At 35.7% G+C, this 14,755-nt stretch overlaps 1 protein-coding gene and 1 long non-coding RNA gene across 2 annotated transcripts in view; one reads left to right on the forward strand and one right to left on the reverse strand.

The window, feature by feature from the left end:
* The window catches only part of adamts16 (ADAM metallopeptidase with thrombospondin type 1 motif, 16), a 73,949-nt gene extending 66,681 nt beyond the window's left edge, over window positions 1-7,268 (forward strand). The window contains exons 19-23 of the mRNA XM_088601047.1: window positions 127-331; window positions 1,906-2,100; window positions 4,788-5,012; window positions 5,440-5,587; window positions 5,807-7,268. Of these exons, the coding sequence (XP_088457173.1) occupies window positions 127-331; window positions 1,906-2,100; window positions 4,788-5,012; window positions 5,440-5,587; window positions 5,807-5,922 (889 nt within the window). The 3' untranslated portion in view covers window positions 5,923-7,268. The remainder of the gene's footprint in view (window positions 1-126; window positions 332-1,905; window positions 2,101-4,787; window positions 5,013-5,439; window positions 5,588-5,806) is intronic.
* The window catches only part of LOC148651138 (uncharacterized), a 102,414-nt gene that overhangs the window by 85,605 nt on the left and 2,054 nt on the right, over window positions 1-14,755 (reverse strand). The window lies entirely within an intron of this gene.

Here is a 14,755-nt window from a genome sequence, read left to right on the forward strand (position 1 = left end):
TCTATGAAATATGCCTCAATAGTTCCGTCATGAAAAAATCCAACAGATTTGGTCTGTCTAATGGAAAATGTGTTTTCTTTTCGGATTTGTAATGCTTAAATTAGTTTCTTTTACCTCTTCCCACAGCTGGAGTATTGGAGAATGGGGTGCTTGCAATCGCAGCTGTGGAATTGGTGAGCAAATTCGTCAGGTGCGCTGCTTACAGAGGATTACTAGCAAGCAGATGGAGGCTGTAGCAGATTCCAAGTGTCCCCTTCCAGTTCCAGGACGCAGACAAACCTGTAATATCCACACTTGTCCTCCTGCCTGGAGCACAGGTCCATGGTCTGAGGTAAACATGTCATTTTATGTTTTGGTGTCATTTCTCATCACAGGCTGAAAATGACAGTTAATGAAGGGTGAGGGATGTACTGTACAGTAGGTGGGCTTAGCAGGCTCCACAGGAAAGGGCTATTTGAAAGGTTTGTTTTTTTGTTTGGTATAAAACAATGATTGTTGGAATACAAATACTAACTCAAAGAATACAAGGCAAACTGAGGGAAAGACAAAATGATTTGGGAAAAAAAGGGTCAAATTTTTTAAAGCAAATACGACATGTTTGTGTCCATTTTTTTCTATAAAGGAATTGGTAGTTTGGCTGTATCACAGAACTGGAGAAGACTATACAAAGTCTTGGAAAATGCATACTGTAACATTTCTATGTAATTACATAGAATTAAGTAAAATCCTTCACACAGATTTAAAGGCTTTCTTCAAAAGTAAACTGTGAACCCTACAGTATACAGTATAAGTGGTATTTCTAAACAAAAGCTGTACCTGTTTTGGAAATGCAGCAAATGTAAAACTGATTACCAAAATTAGGTCAATATAAATATAGAGATAACAGAATTTTAGATTTTTTTTCTTACAAATATGCATTAAAAAATACCTAATTTCTTTAGTTCAGTTTTGGAAACATTTTCTATGAACAGTTCCATTTATTAAACAGATTTTCTTTCTTTGCAATGAAGTTCAAGAAAATAATCTCTAAAAATATTAGCTTTAAGTTTTAAATGTCAAACTGCTTTTAGCTCAATGTACATTTGTCATCTGGATTTAACATTGTGAAGTATAATGTTGGGAATTTTCTACCAAAGGTGTCTGCAGAAAACTAGAGCAAGGTTATTTACATGATTTATTTTAGTTTTAGACATACATGGAATTGGAGGGGAATGTATAAGAAACTAAAAATGTTCAACTCTATTACCTTTAGTTGTACATAAATGAATATGAAGTGGTATGATGTAACCATTAACCTCATGCAGAGCTATAACACTTTCCAGCTTTCCCTAAAAGGTCCCTGTGGCCAGTGTACAATAGCACTTTCACACACAATAAAGTGAAGTAGTCTTGCTGCGCTTCTTTTAACTTGAACGAAGGTGTTACGATGAATAATAGGTTCACTAGTATTTCCACTGTTTGGACAGAAGACTTAATTATCCCTAAGGGACACTTTAAGGAGGTTCACTCTAAAAAATTCAAAGCAGAATCTGAGGTCAAAAAGTGGTAGTTTATTACAGATGTTAATTTAATCTAGTGCTGAAAATGTGTTAGCTACATTATGGCTACACTAGTCTAAAAATAGACATTTATTTCAACAGTGAAATTCCATTAAAAAAACTAAGGGGATACCAGAAAACTGTAAATATTAATATTTTGTCAGGTTACATTTTCACGTTTAGTATTTTCCATTTTAGAGTATAATACCATTAGTCTAGAGTTCCATTTTCAAAGACGGCTTTATTTTTTTATTTATAATTTACATCATTAAGACTATGCATATGTCCCATTTAATTTTCTAAAAAAAGCAGACAATCTAAAATGTGTTATTAAATCAGTAGTAAGGTGATAATTGCCATTTTTCAGTGTTCACGCAAATGTGGAAAAGGAACAAAGAAGAGGACAGTGGTGTGTAAGAGCACTAACCCAACCACAAGGTCTCAGATCCTTCCAGGCGGCTCTTGCATGGCTGTTCCCAAACCCAAGACTCAAGAAACCTGTTTTCTTAAACGCTGCCAGAAACACCGTAATTCTCAATGGTTTGTCTCCACATGGCAGGAGGTATGTAAAACAGAAATAAAAATTATGCAACATGTACAGTACATTACTGATATTTAATGCTAATAATGAAGAGATGTTAAATTCATTATGGGGTATAGCAAGAAGAGTTAAAGATTGATTTTCAAAAAGACAAGTAATGGGGACCAACAAAGTGGTTTGCTGTAACTACACATTCAAATAAGGTGGTCTTCTTTCACACTGGGAATGATGGCACGCAGGGGTGATGCAGGGATAAGAGTAGGCTGTGGACTTGCATCAGAGCCATAAACATTGTAGAGTTTGACAAGGCACTCGACTACAGAGAGTCTGGGACGTGGGTCCCTGTTGATGACCCACAAGTAATGGTAGCATCAGGTATGTCCACAGGTGTTATGTCCTTAGATGAAGATGTTCCTGGCAGAAAATGATCGATACTGTATGTTGTCACAAGGTGTGGTCTTCTGCGGTCTTAACGGTATACAAAACAGGTCTTGTCTGTGTAGTTACTATAGTTGGAACTCACTCAACTCATTCAATTCAGTTGTCTTGACTTTGTTTTTGTTGTACTATTTGTCATGGTTTGCTTGGTTTTAATAGCTTAAAACATGTAAGTAGTTGATGTAGCAACATTAAAAAATGTGAAGCCATTGTAATAATAGTATGAGATATAACGTTCAAAGAATGGATGAATGCTGGTAAGTGGCTCTTAAAATTTGTTTCATTGTCATTGTCAAGTTTCAAACCTTTTCTATTAACCAATTAGCAGAAGGGTGGTAACGTGTTGATGCAACAAACTGTAAGCTGTTCAACTGCAGGAAAGTCCTGAAAGATGAATTCACAAATAAAATATGAATTGTGGCCCATTATCATCCAATCATTAAGCAATCATCTACACATACCATGAGCGTGTTCCTACCAAATGGTCTTGTAAAATACACATAAATGCACTGCATTGGATTTTCGGAACAATCCAAAGGATATAAAGGTATCAGCTGTGAATGTTTCTCATGCTTTGAAATGCAGAACAAGTTTCTGTGATCCTTTGAATATCAACATCTAATTCAAGAAACAGAATAAGCTCTGTGCAATTTCCTTCAACCGCACCATTGGATGTTACCCACATCGTCAAGAAGATATATGATTTGACAACATGGAAAAATAAGAATTTAATTTTTATATGTAGCCTGCTCTATCTCAGTGTTTCCCATTTTGTTTCCCATTCATACTTCGTTTTTGCTACCTACATGTAATATTGTGCACTAGTCTACATTAAACATCATCTACCAAGTGTTTGCCCGGGCTGTAATTTTATGCAAATCTTTCTTAATTTAATTTGCTGTTTCTGCAGTACTTGCCAATCCTGATAACGTAGTATGAGCTAAAGACTTACCTAGTTTATTAACATACCAAAATCTAGATCACTGTCAATTAAGGGTAGCAGTGGTCCTAGTACAGATCCCTACTACATTTCTCCTTTTTTCTTGTTTTGTGTAACGTCCAAATTTTTAACAAATGTTGAGGTGCTTAATTTTGCCCGAATGCAAATGACTGTGAAACAGTAATGTTGTTTTAATGTAATTATGAGAAAAAAATAATAGCTTAGGAATTACTGTGCCACACAGTCTTTATTCATTAGCTAGGCTTTTAGCTTGTTGAAAAGTGGGAAATTCATTTTTAATTCTCTTAATTGTCAAATAATGCATTGAAGGTGGCATGGGCTGCATAGTCATTTGTTTTCCTGATGGATTATCTTTTTCATTTAAATGATTTCTTGTCTTTGCGTGGGGGATTCCTTAAGGCATTTTATTAATTTACATAACTTGATTATGCATTGGTTATTTCCTCAGCAGCTTTAACATTTCTTAATAGATTGCTCCCTATATTTCATGTGTCTTATGCATGGAAGAAATTTAATTAACTGCTAGGTTAGGCATAAAAAAATCCCATAATCCATTTGCATTCTTTAAAACCCTCTTACATTATTCATTAGTAATGCTCTGTGAATCTCTTTTATTTCCTCGCCTGATGTGTTTTAAGTTCATGTACTTATCTATATGCACATTATTCTTTGAATAACAGCTAACATATGCATCATAGATTCCTTTAGGCATTTTACTATACTGATACCAGTATCTGTTTGATGATGCATATGGGACATCTTTCATTTTCAATGGAAATGAACAGTGAAAAGCGTGGTGTTTTTTTCAACAAATTAATTCTACATACATTATGCTATTTAAAAGATTTCACATGTACTGTATCTTTAAGAAGAATACAGATTGAAAAATCCATCTCAGATAAACACTTAATTTAAACTGTTACACAGAACTTTTAAATTATTTTTATACAGGTAAAAGAAAGTTTATCATATTTTCATTACAAATGTTAACTTCATTATGTGAACATACTTTCAAAAAAGACTGGGTTTATGAATTTCTAACCAAATCTGAAACAGAATTAAGATCATTTATAGTAACACACCCTTCTACAGTAATAGTGCTACTGTATTGTATACAGTAACTATTACAATATTTTGTAAATATAAAAATATTTACACAATGTTTTACATTTAAAGAAATACATCATGTGGCTACATGTGGCTTTAACTAAAAGTCCCATCAACCATATCTGCATTTGATTGTAGTGTACATAAAAAGTGTTTCTTCTGCATTTAACTGCAGAGCATATTTTTGTCCATTCATCTCCAGTGTTCAGTAACTTGTGGCGGAGGGATTCAGAGGCGATTTATAAAGTGTGCAGAGAAGGATACTGCAGGAAAATACAAAGAGCTGGTGGCAAAGAAGTGTCACCACCTGCCCAAGCCTGCAGTTGAGTTGCAGAGGGAGTGCACTCTGGCTGCCTGCCCCAGTACTATCACTCGCACTCAGTCTACTGCTGGCAGGGCTGTCTGGTACTCCTCTCCCTGGTCTCAGGTACACGCTTCAATTCTTGTGAGATTGGACCCACTTGTGTTTTTAAACTTGGCTCTTTCAAAACTCATTCAAGTATTGGTACAATGATTATGTGTGTAGAATTATAGTGAGAATCAAGCAGTTATTTATGTTATATAGTTATTTATAGTTACATGAAATTATAACGAATCATTTCTGTGTTGCAGTGCAGATAGCTTTAAACAAAATTAAACCCTTTGTATGCCTTTCTCAGAAAGCAAAGGTGTGTTACTTTTGAGAATACACATCAGGAAATAATTTTCAATGAAATGCAGCTACAGCTAGATCCAGATCATTTGATGCTTTGAGTATGTCTACGTCATTTTAGACGGATGTCAGTTTCAGTATCTGCTATTAAAATGTGACTCTCAATGTAATACATTTGGTAAAGTTATGTCTTCATTTGCAGTGCACTGTGACGTGTGGAGGAGGGGTTCAGGGACGCGTAGTGCAATGCTTAGCACAAGGAAAGCCTTCCTCTGGGTGTTCCCTTCATTTAAAACCCGTCATGACTCAGGCCTGTAACACTAATTTTTGCCCTGAACCTAAAAAGAAAGGTAAGTGTTTGGGTTTTTCCCTTCATTTTGTGAAAACCTTTTTTTATTATTGTTCTCCTAGTTCATGTTCAAATGGAGAATATAAATTTATTTTCTTTTGAGATTCTTTTTTAATATAACTTACTTTTCATCTCCAGCAAATATGTTTCATTGCACAATTACAATTATTTCTTTATTTTACTTAATAAACAAGCATATCCTTCTCTTGTTTTTTCTCAGATGTGCCATGCAAGGATTACTACAGTTGGTGTTACATGGTGCCCCAGCATGGAGTGTGTAACAGCAAGTTCTATGGCAAACAATGCTGCAAATCTTGCTCTCATTCAAATTTATGAATTTGTGGAAAAAATGCACAATTATGAAACCGGAATGACAGATTAATCAAAAAGGCATCTGTACATGTAGGTGTAGGTTATACCAAACAAAGGAATGAATCAAATGACATTTTCTAGAGCATGAGCATGGACTGAAACAAAAAAGACATTTTGATATGCCTGGAAAAAGAGTGCCTTATTAAACTTCTAAAGTACTGCCAACAAAGGAGGTCTGAAAATAGGCATGGAGGATAATAGAAGTCTTAATAAAATGGCACTGCCCAAGGCTCATGAAAACTTTTTTCACTATGGGAAAATGGTATGACATCAATAACATCATTGCTTACAGCACTCTGAAAGAATAACTTTTAAGTTCTCCAAGAAGATGTAGTAGCTTTTACTGACCTAACCAACACTGGATAATGGATTTTACCCACCACTGAAATTGAAACCTGAATTCCACTCTTATGGGAATCTTGTTCCCATGTGTTCTGAAGCAGCCATAGAAAAAAAAGTTTTTTTCCCTTAAGAACACAAATCAAGTATTCACACTGTGTTTATTTTAAGTGTTACGTTTGATATGGACTTTTCTGTGGGAGAAAGAGCCAAGAGGTCACTGACCAGTAAGTACACAGCTGTGTGAAAGGAACCATGAAGCGGCTTTCAAAGACAATGGAAATGACAAATCTCTGTCTACAAAGAGAAAAAAAATCCAATTTAAGCATTTCTTTCTCTTCTATCATACAGCATTCACCGCTGAAAAGAACAAGCATTACTTAGCAGAGACTATTTGTTTGCAGGGGGTTTCTGAACATGACCTGGAGAATACTTTTTTAAGGTGCTATTATCTTAAATAACTACAAATAGTTAAATGAGTGAAAAATACAGCCTTTCGCACAAATTTCAAAGAACCACTGAAAAGCATGTTTTTGTTCTAAATCAAAGGTACTTTTATTTATTAACATTACTTCAGTAGCTTAAAAGTTTGGAAACAAGTTTGTGTCTACTCAATGCTACTGCTTCATGTATAGTACAGTACACCAAGTTTCATTGTGACATGCAGAGCAGTCATAATATAACAGTAGAGAAGCTTTTTGATATTTTTACTTGTTGCTCACCTATTCATACACACAAGCTCCTACCATATATGATAACATTCTTAGAAGTATTCTTCGTAAAAAAATATCTTCTTGTGGTCAAAGCACTGACACACTAGAAGTAGTAAAACAAACTGAACACATTAAAACATTTTTTTCAAGCTTCATGGATGGTGCTTTAGTCTTTTAAGGGACATTGTGGTATTAAACATTTCTCAAATATTTATGTTTTCTCAAATTTTATAATAAATTTTTATTGAAATCGCAAAATTAGTTGTAATATGTGCATTTTGTTTAAACACTGCATACCGCAAAATGGAAATTAAATGAAAATTTATATTTTACCTCCACTTGGTAATGTAAAAAGTAGTATTCACTCATGTTTACTCTAATTTTGCTGAGAGACACCTTGGACATTTTCATTCTTTGGATACCCTGTGACACTATGAAAAGTGTATTTAAACTAATGTCCGTTTCCTTTTTTACTTCAAGAAACATTTCTTTCGGCCACCACCATCTCAGTTTAATTTCCTAGGCTTATAGGAATTGGAAATAGCAGCCACGTCATCATACCAATGTCCTGTGAATGCTGACTCACAAGTTTTACTCATAAGCTCCTTAGACACTATTGTTTCCAGATGGTGTCTGACTACTGGATAAAGTTCAACATGGATATATATATATATTTATGATTTTCTTTGATTATAGTTTAATATCCCACATGTTCTTTTTTGGTTTAATAAAACACATACAATTTACAAACAAATTCTACTTGTTGGGTTGTATGTAGATGTGAGGAAAATTTTTAAATTAAAAAATATTATGAGGTTTTCATATATATGTTTAATTACATTGTGTGCATTAAGTGTAACACACCAAATTTCACCACATTTGTAATTGGTCACATAGGGTCAAAGTCTGATAAGTGTTTACACTAAAATGTCATGATATATCTGTTGCATTTTCTTTTGAGACATATTTTTCATGCCATATTTTTCAATCAATACTTTTGCTGATTTTCCAAATATATGTGCAGTAAATTTTCCTGATGTTCCCATAATTGACTGTTTAGAATTCAATTGGCACATTATTTTAAATACTTTTGTCTTGCTGTCATACAGAGCAGTGAAAACATAGAAAAACAGAATGTTATTACTATTATTCTTGGCAAGATTTTCCCTTATATAAATGTTTTAACAGCATCTAAAAACCTTCATTAGATCATTCGGGTTTATGAAGTGCTACTTTGCTCCCTCGAGGTCACTTTCAATTAGTGATGCTCTTTAAGACAATTAACACTTCTGACCTGCCAGTGTTTTCCAGACTGTCACTCAAAAAGGGGAAAAGTTCTTGTGCAAAAAAACAGACTTTAAAATAAACATTGACTTTGGTGCTGAACACTAGGCTCAGAAAGTCCTGACAGTTAAGGTAAAGACAGACTTCTGACCAAAGAGACTGTTAAATTGATTTATGGCTGGTCAGTAGAGGCTTTGCAGGTCAAAACTGCTTGTATAATTATTTGTTCCCACGTCAATGACTCACTTACCCCAGATGAGTCGGAGCTGAACAAGTGCTGATATCAGCAGTTCCAGACATGATGTATGCTCTTATGATTTCTACCCCACATTCAGCTCTCAAGATGATACTGCCATCAGTGATTTTCAGGCAATTGAGTGACATTCTCACTCCTTATAATAATATACCATATATATAACTTTTTTGTCTTTTTAAAGTGACACTTGTGAACTAGATTTCCACTGATTTAGAGGTAAAATTGGATGTACTCTGAAGTACAAAGGCAAATCTGCTATTAACGGTACACATGATAACCTTACCAGAATGGTAAAGCATGTACTTTTTAAATAGTCACATTTACTTTTGAACAATACGCTACACAGTACACACACACTGAAAAGATTGCACTGATCATGTGTTGTAGAGCTTCCAGAACTTGAAAAGTTGAATCTATCAATAGTTCCAGCTACACCTTGTCCTCTAAAGATTTAAATTTTACAGTAGGTACAATTTAGTCGGTTTTACTGGACACTATGGAGTAACACTATTATTAATAAAAATATAGATACCTTTCCTACAGGTTGTCCTTTGGTTATATATAACCTGGAGTCTCCACCTGTACAGCAGGGACTATGTTCATTCTCATTGCCACTACTGAAACATGAATAATCAAGACCCTTGTACCAAACCACTGCTGCTCCCTAGGGAGGGGTGAGGGAAATGAAAATAGGCTTCCAATAAAAAAAGACCTCCTGTTTTGGAAGATATTTATATTTTCATAGGAAGGTTCAAGAGTTGCCTGAGAACACTTTCTTTCGACCTTGTATTACTCACTATTAATTTTTAAACTATATTTTGGTGAACAATTGGTTATTCTTCCCAGAAAAAGTTCCCATGATTATTGTTTTGTTGATTTAAAAGTTTTTTTTTTTTTGACTGGGACATTCCAGAAGTGTTTAAAAAAAACACTGCAGAAAATTCTTTATTAAGGGTCAGCATACATATTATAAATTCACAAATCAAGTTCCAGCAGTGTTATCAGCCAACTCTAGTCATAGGTTTCTTAGAAGTTGAAAAGACAGAAGTACTTAAGAATATACTGTTAAAAAGATTAGAAACAGGAAGACGTCACTTGGTCCTTTTGGCCTGTTTGATAGTTAGTACGTAATGGATTCAAGGACCTCATCCAGCTATTTCTTAAAAGAAATCAACAACATGACTGAGTAGTTTGCTCCATACTCCCACAATCCTAACGCAGGTGTTCCGTAAATCTTATACAGTACATAAAGGTGTTATGAGGTTACCTAATCCTCTCCAGTGGCTGGCTCTACAGCCATTTAGTACTGGGTAACCTAAGCTGTGTTTGATCTCTTATAGGCATACAGTGGCTCTGGTGCTCCATTTCAGGAAGCAATGTAACAGGAGGTCACCTACGGTACCTCATAACACCTTTAAGTAAAAGACTGAGAAACATGCATTTAAGTATTTCTGTTTTTACAGTTGTAGCAATTATTAATGTATATAACTGTTATTTGCATATACCTGTAATAGAAGCAGTTTCACCATGGCTGGAAATCCTTTGCTTTTAAACTATGAAACTCACTGCCATTTAAAACAATATCGTAAGTGCTTAAATTGCTTGGAACGACCATCACACGAGTTTGACAACTTTAGGAATAGGACCTTAGGATCCAGAAACCTAGGACCCAGCTGACAAAAACCTTAATCTGTGTTTATCTCCAACTCAAAAATATTACTGCCGCTCATCCAAGACAGTTTTCAGCAACACATAACATGTGAAATTATACTTGGTTTATAATACCATGTATATTATAAACCAATAATGGTATAAGGTATATACAGTTTAGTGAAATGCTGTGATGTGATCTGAAGCAGGCCGTTAAAGCAAGACATCCCAAAAATATACATGAACTCAAACAGTTTGTATAGAGGAATTGGCCAAAATACCTCCTAACCACAGCACAGGTCTGATCAGCAGCTACAGAAAGCATTTGGTTGAGTTTATTGCCAATAAAGGAGGTTCCACTAGTTACTAAATATAAGGGTTCACATACCTTTTCTATCAATGACCTTGTTTAAACCATTTGTTCAATAAAGACATGACAATGTAAAATGTTGTGTGTGTTGTTTGTTAAAGAAGACTATTTATTATTATGACTTAGATGAAGATCAAATCACATTCATGCAGAAATCCAGATAATTCCAAAGGGTTCACAAACATTTTCTTACAACAGTACCTTATACCATGCAAAGATCTCTGCAAATAGGACAATGTTTTACAGCAGTGAAGACTACTTTAGAGACAAAAAAACATTTATGCACACCTGTCAACCCATATGAAATTTGATTACCTATTCTGCCTGCTAGAATTCTGATTTCGATGGTGAGCAAGGATATATATATACATTAAATAATCAGCAAATTGAAAATTAAAGTTATAAAGGATGCTTACTTCCCATCTCTAGGAAGAAGAAACAGCTGGAAGACTGGGCTTGATCCTTGCACTGTGTGCGTATGTGGAATGAAGGTTTGACGAAGCCCTTCAGTAAGTTGCTACCGCTTCTCTACAATTAAACAAACACCTAAGTATTTAAAAGCAAGTTTGCCAATGCCTTGGTGCTTTCACCTTAGCTTTTCCCAACTTCCTAGTCATAAAATATTCCAAGGCTTCTTATTTGTTTGGCACCATTTACACAGGCACAACCCACTGAAGCTAAGCAGGTGTGAGCCTGGTCAGTACCTGAATGGGAGACCTCCTGGAAAAAACTAAGGTTGCTGCTGGAAGAGGTGTTAGTGGGGCCAGCAGGGGGCACTCACCCTGCAGTCCATGTGGGTCCTAATGCCCCAGTATAGTGACGGGGACACTATACTGTAAACAAGCGCCGTCCTTTGGATGAGACGTAAAACCGAGGTCCTGACCCTGTGATCATTAAAAATCCCAGGGTGTTTCTCGAAAAGAGTAGGGGTGTAACCCCGGTGTCCTGGCCACATTTCCCATTGGCCCTTACCAATCATGGCCTCCAAATAATCCCCATCTACAGTATGAATTGGCTTCATCACTCTGCTCTCCTCCCCACTGATGGCTGATGTGTGGTGAGCGTTCTGGCGCACTATGGCTGCCGTCGCATCATCCAGGTGGATGCTGCACATTGGTGGTGGTGGAGGGGAGTCCCCATTACCTGTAAAGTTTGAGTGGAGTGTCCAGAAAAGTGCTATATAAGTGTAAGCTATTATTAGCTATTATTATTACATGTTGCTGAACTATCTGAATCTCCGATGCTTCTATTTTTTGCATTCAAAATTAGCATGCATAAAACATTCATTGTAATCTTGGACAACATTTCACAAACATACCACTACCACCGAATCTGTAAGTTAGAACGTATATACACACATATTAAAAAGCACAAAGAGTTCATTTACTCCTACATGCCTAAAGACCTCCTCATGTTTGCTGCCTTTTTAAAAGATTTGCACAAGACAACAGCAATTGTCATGACAACCACAGGAGTTTTAATAAACAAAACTACACTATTCATTTCACATACTCCTTAGCAGTGTTCAACTGTCAGGATTCATTTATTAAGTATTTGAATCATGAAGATGTGATAGGAAAAAATTACCCACATAGTAGATGGTGAAAATGAAAAGAAAATCTGATTACCCCAGTACTCCTGTTACTAATGACATACCGAATTAACTTTACAAAAATATTAAATACATGTTTGTGGTGCACAAAACATCACTACTTTCCAAGGGCAGAGCATAAAACTGAAATATATTATCCATCTGCACAATTTTTACTTGACTGAGTCCCTACAACCTTCTGTAAAACAGCAAACAAAAAAATCCTGTTGACCTCAAACCATTGGCTTGGCTTTTTGAAACATCTGTCATGGGTTATTGAAATTGAAAATTGTAAAGTTAAGCTAATGCTGAAATAAACCCTAGAAATGAGTTAACATGTGACAGATAACTGCTTTGGAACAAGGATATTCTGGGTACATCAGATCACAATGTCTATAACCACTCAACACTTGATTGCCAATTTTTATTAGGAATTTAAATAATTATGGTTTCAAAAATTCAGTTATGTCCTCAATATAGATATAAATGATAAAGAGACAAAAATAATCTATTCAGAAAAAGAAGGAACTGCAAAAATGAGTAAAGTATGAGGATCTTCAAAGGACTGTTCTTCAACTTATACAACAGCGTACACTATCCGGGGACTAAATCAGCAATGCTGCAGTGCAACACATCTTACCTTTCCAGGCACATCTGTAATAATAATTTACAGATTTATTAATTTTGTAATAATAATTTGGATGTCATTTATTAGTATTAGTTCTGTGCACACATACTTAAAGTGGGCTGTGTCCTGGGACACAAACAGAGCCTGTGGGCCCCCCAGTCACAGATTCTACAGATTCCCAAATTAAACCTTAGGTGAAAACGATTTTGGTCATTCAAACTGTCTGTGCCCAACATAAAAGAAATTAAGAGTAAAGATACCAAAGGTCTTAAAGTAAAATACTTGGAACAGAACTTTCTCAAGTTTAACAGCCACTATTATTGCAGCACTGCACATAAACACGTCTCGATTTCTCACGTCACTTGCTTTATGTCACTTCAGAGTGCGGGCACGAGAATGGAAAGTCTTCTAGTTGACTCTGTGCTAATTGCTAGCGAGCTTTCAACCTTGAACGTGCCAAGGAAAAAAGTGTCTGGAGCCCAATGCCGTAAACTTAAAAAAGGAAAAAACGTAGGGCCAGAGAAAACTGACTGAATTGTTAACACATTCCTCTATAAAAATATCTCTGATGGAGGTGACAGCACCTGCAGCAGCAAGCAGGAGGTTTTCAGCGAGGCCAAGGGAGATGCAATCATAATATGGTGGATTTGGCTTGTGAGCGAAGCTCAGGGACAACTGCCACCAGTGAAGCGAGGGAGGTCGTGCACAGCAGGAGGTCAACCTCAAATGAGGAAAGCAAGGAGGTAGTGTGAGGACAAAGTAATTAGTCTTACACTGTCTCTGTGAGCAGTACTAAAAAATGACATTGACAGATCCATCAAACGGACCTTCCCCGGTTGCATTACTAAAACGTTTAATCTCCCAATGACAGAGCTGGGTGTTGTAAAATGTCCTGATGGATCATTTCCCAGAAAAGGGAAATCGACATTTTCCCAAAGCGTACGATTTCAGAGGGCTACGGGAAATAAATCAAATGTAAAATGTTTGTGTATCCTTACAGAAAATGAATAAAGTATTATACTGTTAATGTACACTATGTTGTTTGGGGGAGTGACTGTACATGGCAGCAATTTAGTGAAGAGATACAAAAGCTGGCTTTTTTTTCAGCTGTACCTCAACGACACAAACCCGGGACCAATCTCAAGCCTTACCTTGCCTGGAAAGAAAGTAAACTATAAAATTATATCACAGCAGCAAGAGACAGGATTAGAGTGGTTCTAACTACAGGACTTTTTTTTTGTTCCTTGTGGAGAGGAATTTAGCATTTAGAGGTATACAAATTTGGGGAAAAATTAAAGGCCTATTAAACCTCTATCTTTAGTCAGTAAGATAGTGTGATTGCTGAACGTCTCCAAAAAAATAGGGTGACACAGGTTATGACATCATATTTGAGTTTTTATAAACAAAATTAATTTCTCAAATCCATCTTTTAAGGATTGTGTAATTCACAAAGATTGCAAACTGGCCAAATCGCCAACAACTATGTGTTGGAAAGAGACCACTCCCAGCTTTTCAAAGGGGAGCAGGCATCAATAAGATATTACATAAATACTGATAACAACAAAGAGACAGATGCTGAGGAATACATTTTTGAAGACAAATTTTTCACAGCAATGGACAATAAAGTATCTATCAACTTACACGTGTTAGTAATACAATAGGAAAATGACAAGCAGCAGGACTAAGACTCTGCACAGACTAGAGTTCAATATGGCAAATAATGATAATGCCCAAGTTAAGACAGTGACTAAAGAACGCAATGAGTTATACTGTACATCCACTCTTCTTAGTAGTTGTTACCATAAGAATGCTCAAACAGACATAATAACAAACCCAACTGACAATTTCACCATTAGGATATTGTGAAAAAAATATTGAGTGTTTGCTATAGAGAGCTTATTTGGAGATGGAATTTAGCAGAAGCTACCCTTCATGTCAGATTAAAATATAGTTGATATGTATACTG

Source organism: Lepisosteus platostomus, chromosome 12, assembly GCF_059453375.1.
Source record: "Lepisosteus platostomus isolate fLepPlt1 chromosome 12, fLepPlt1.hap1, whole genome shotgun sequence".
Classification (NCBI taxonomy): Eukaryota; Metazoa; Chordata; class Actinopteri; order Semionotiformes; family Lepisosteidae; genus Lepisosteus; species Lepisosteus platostomus.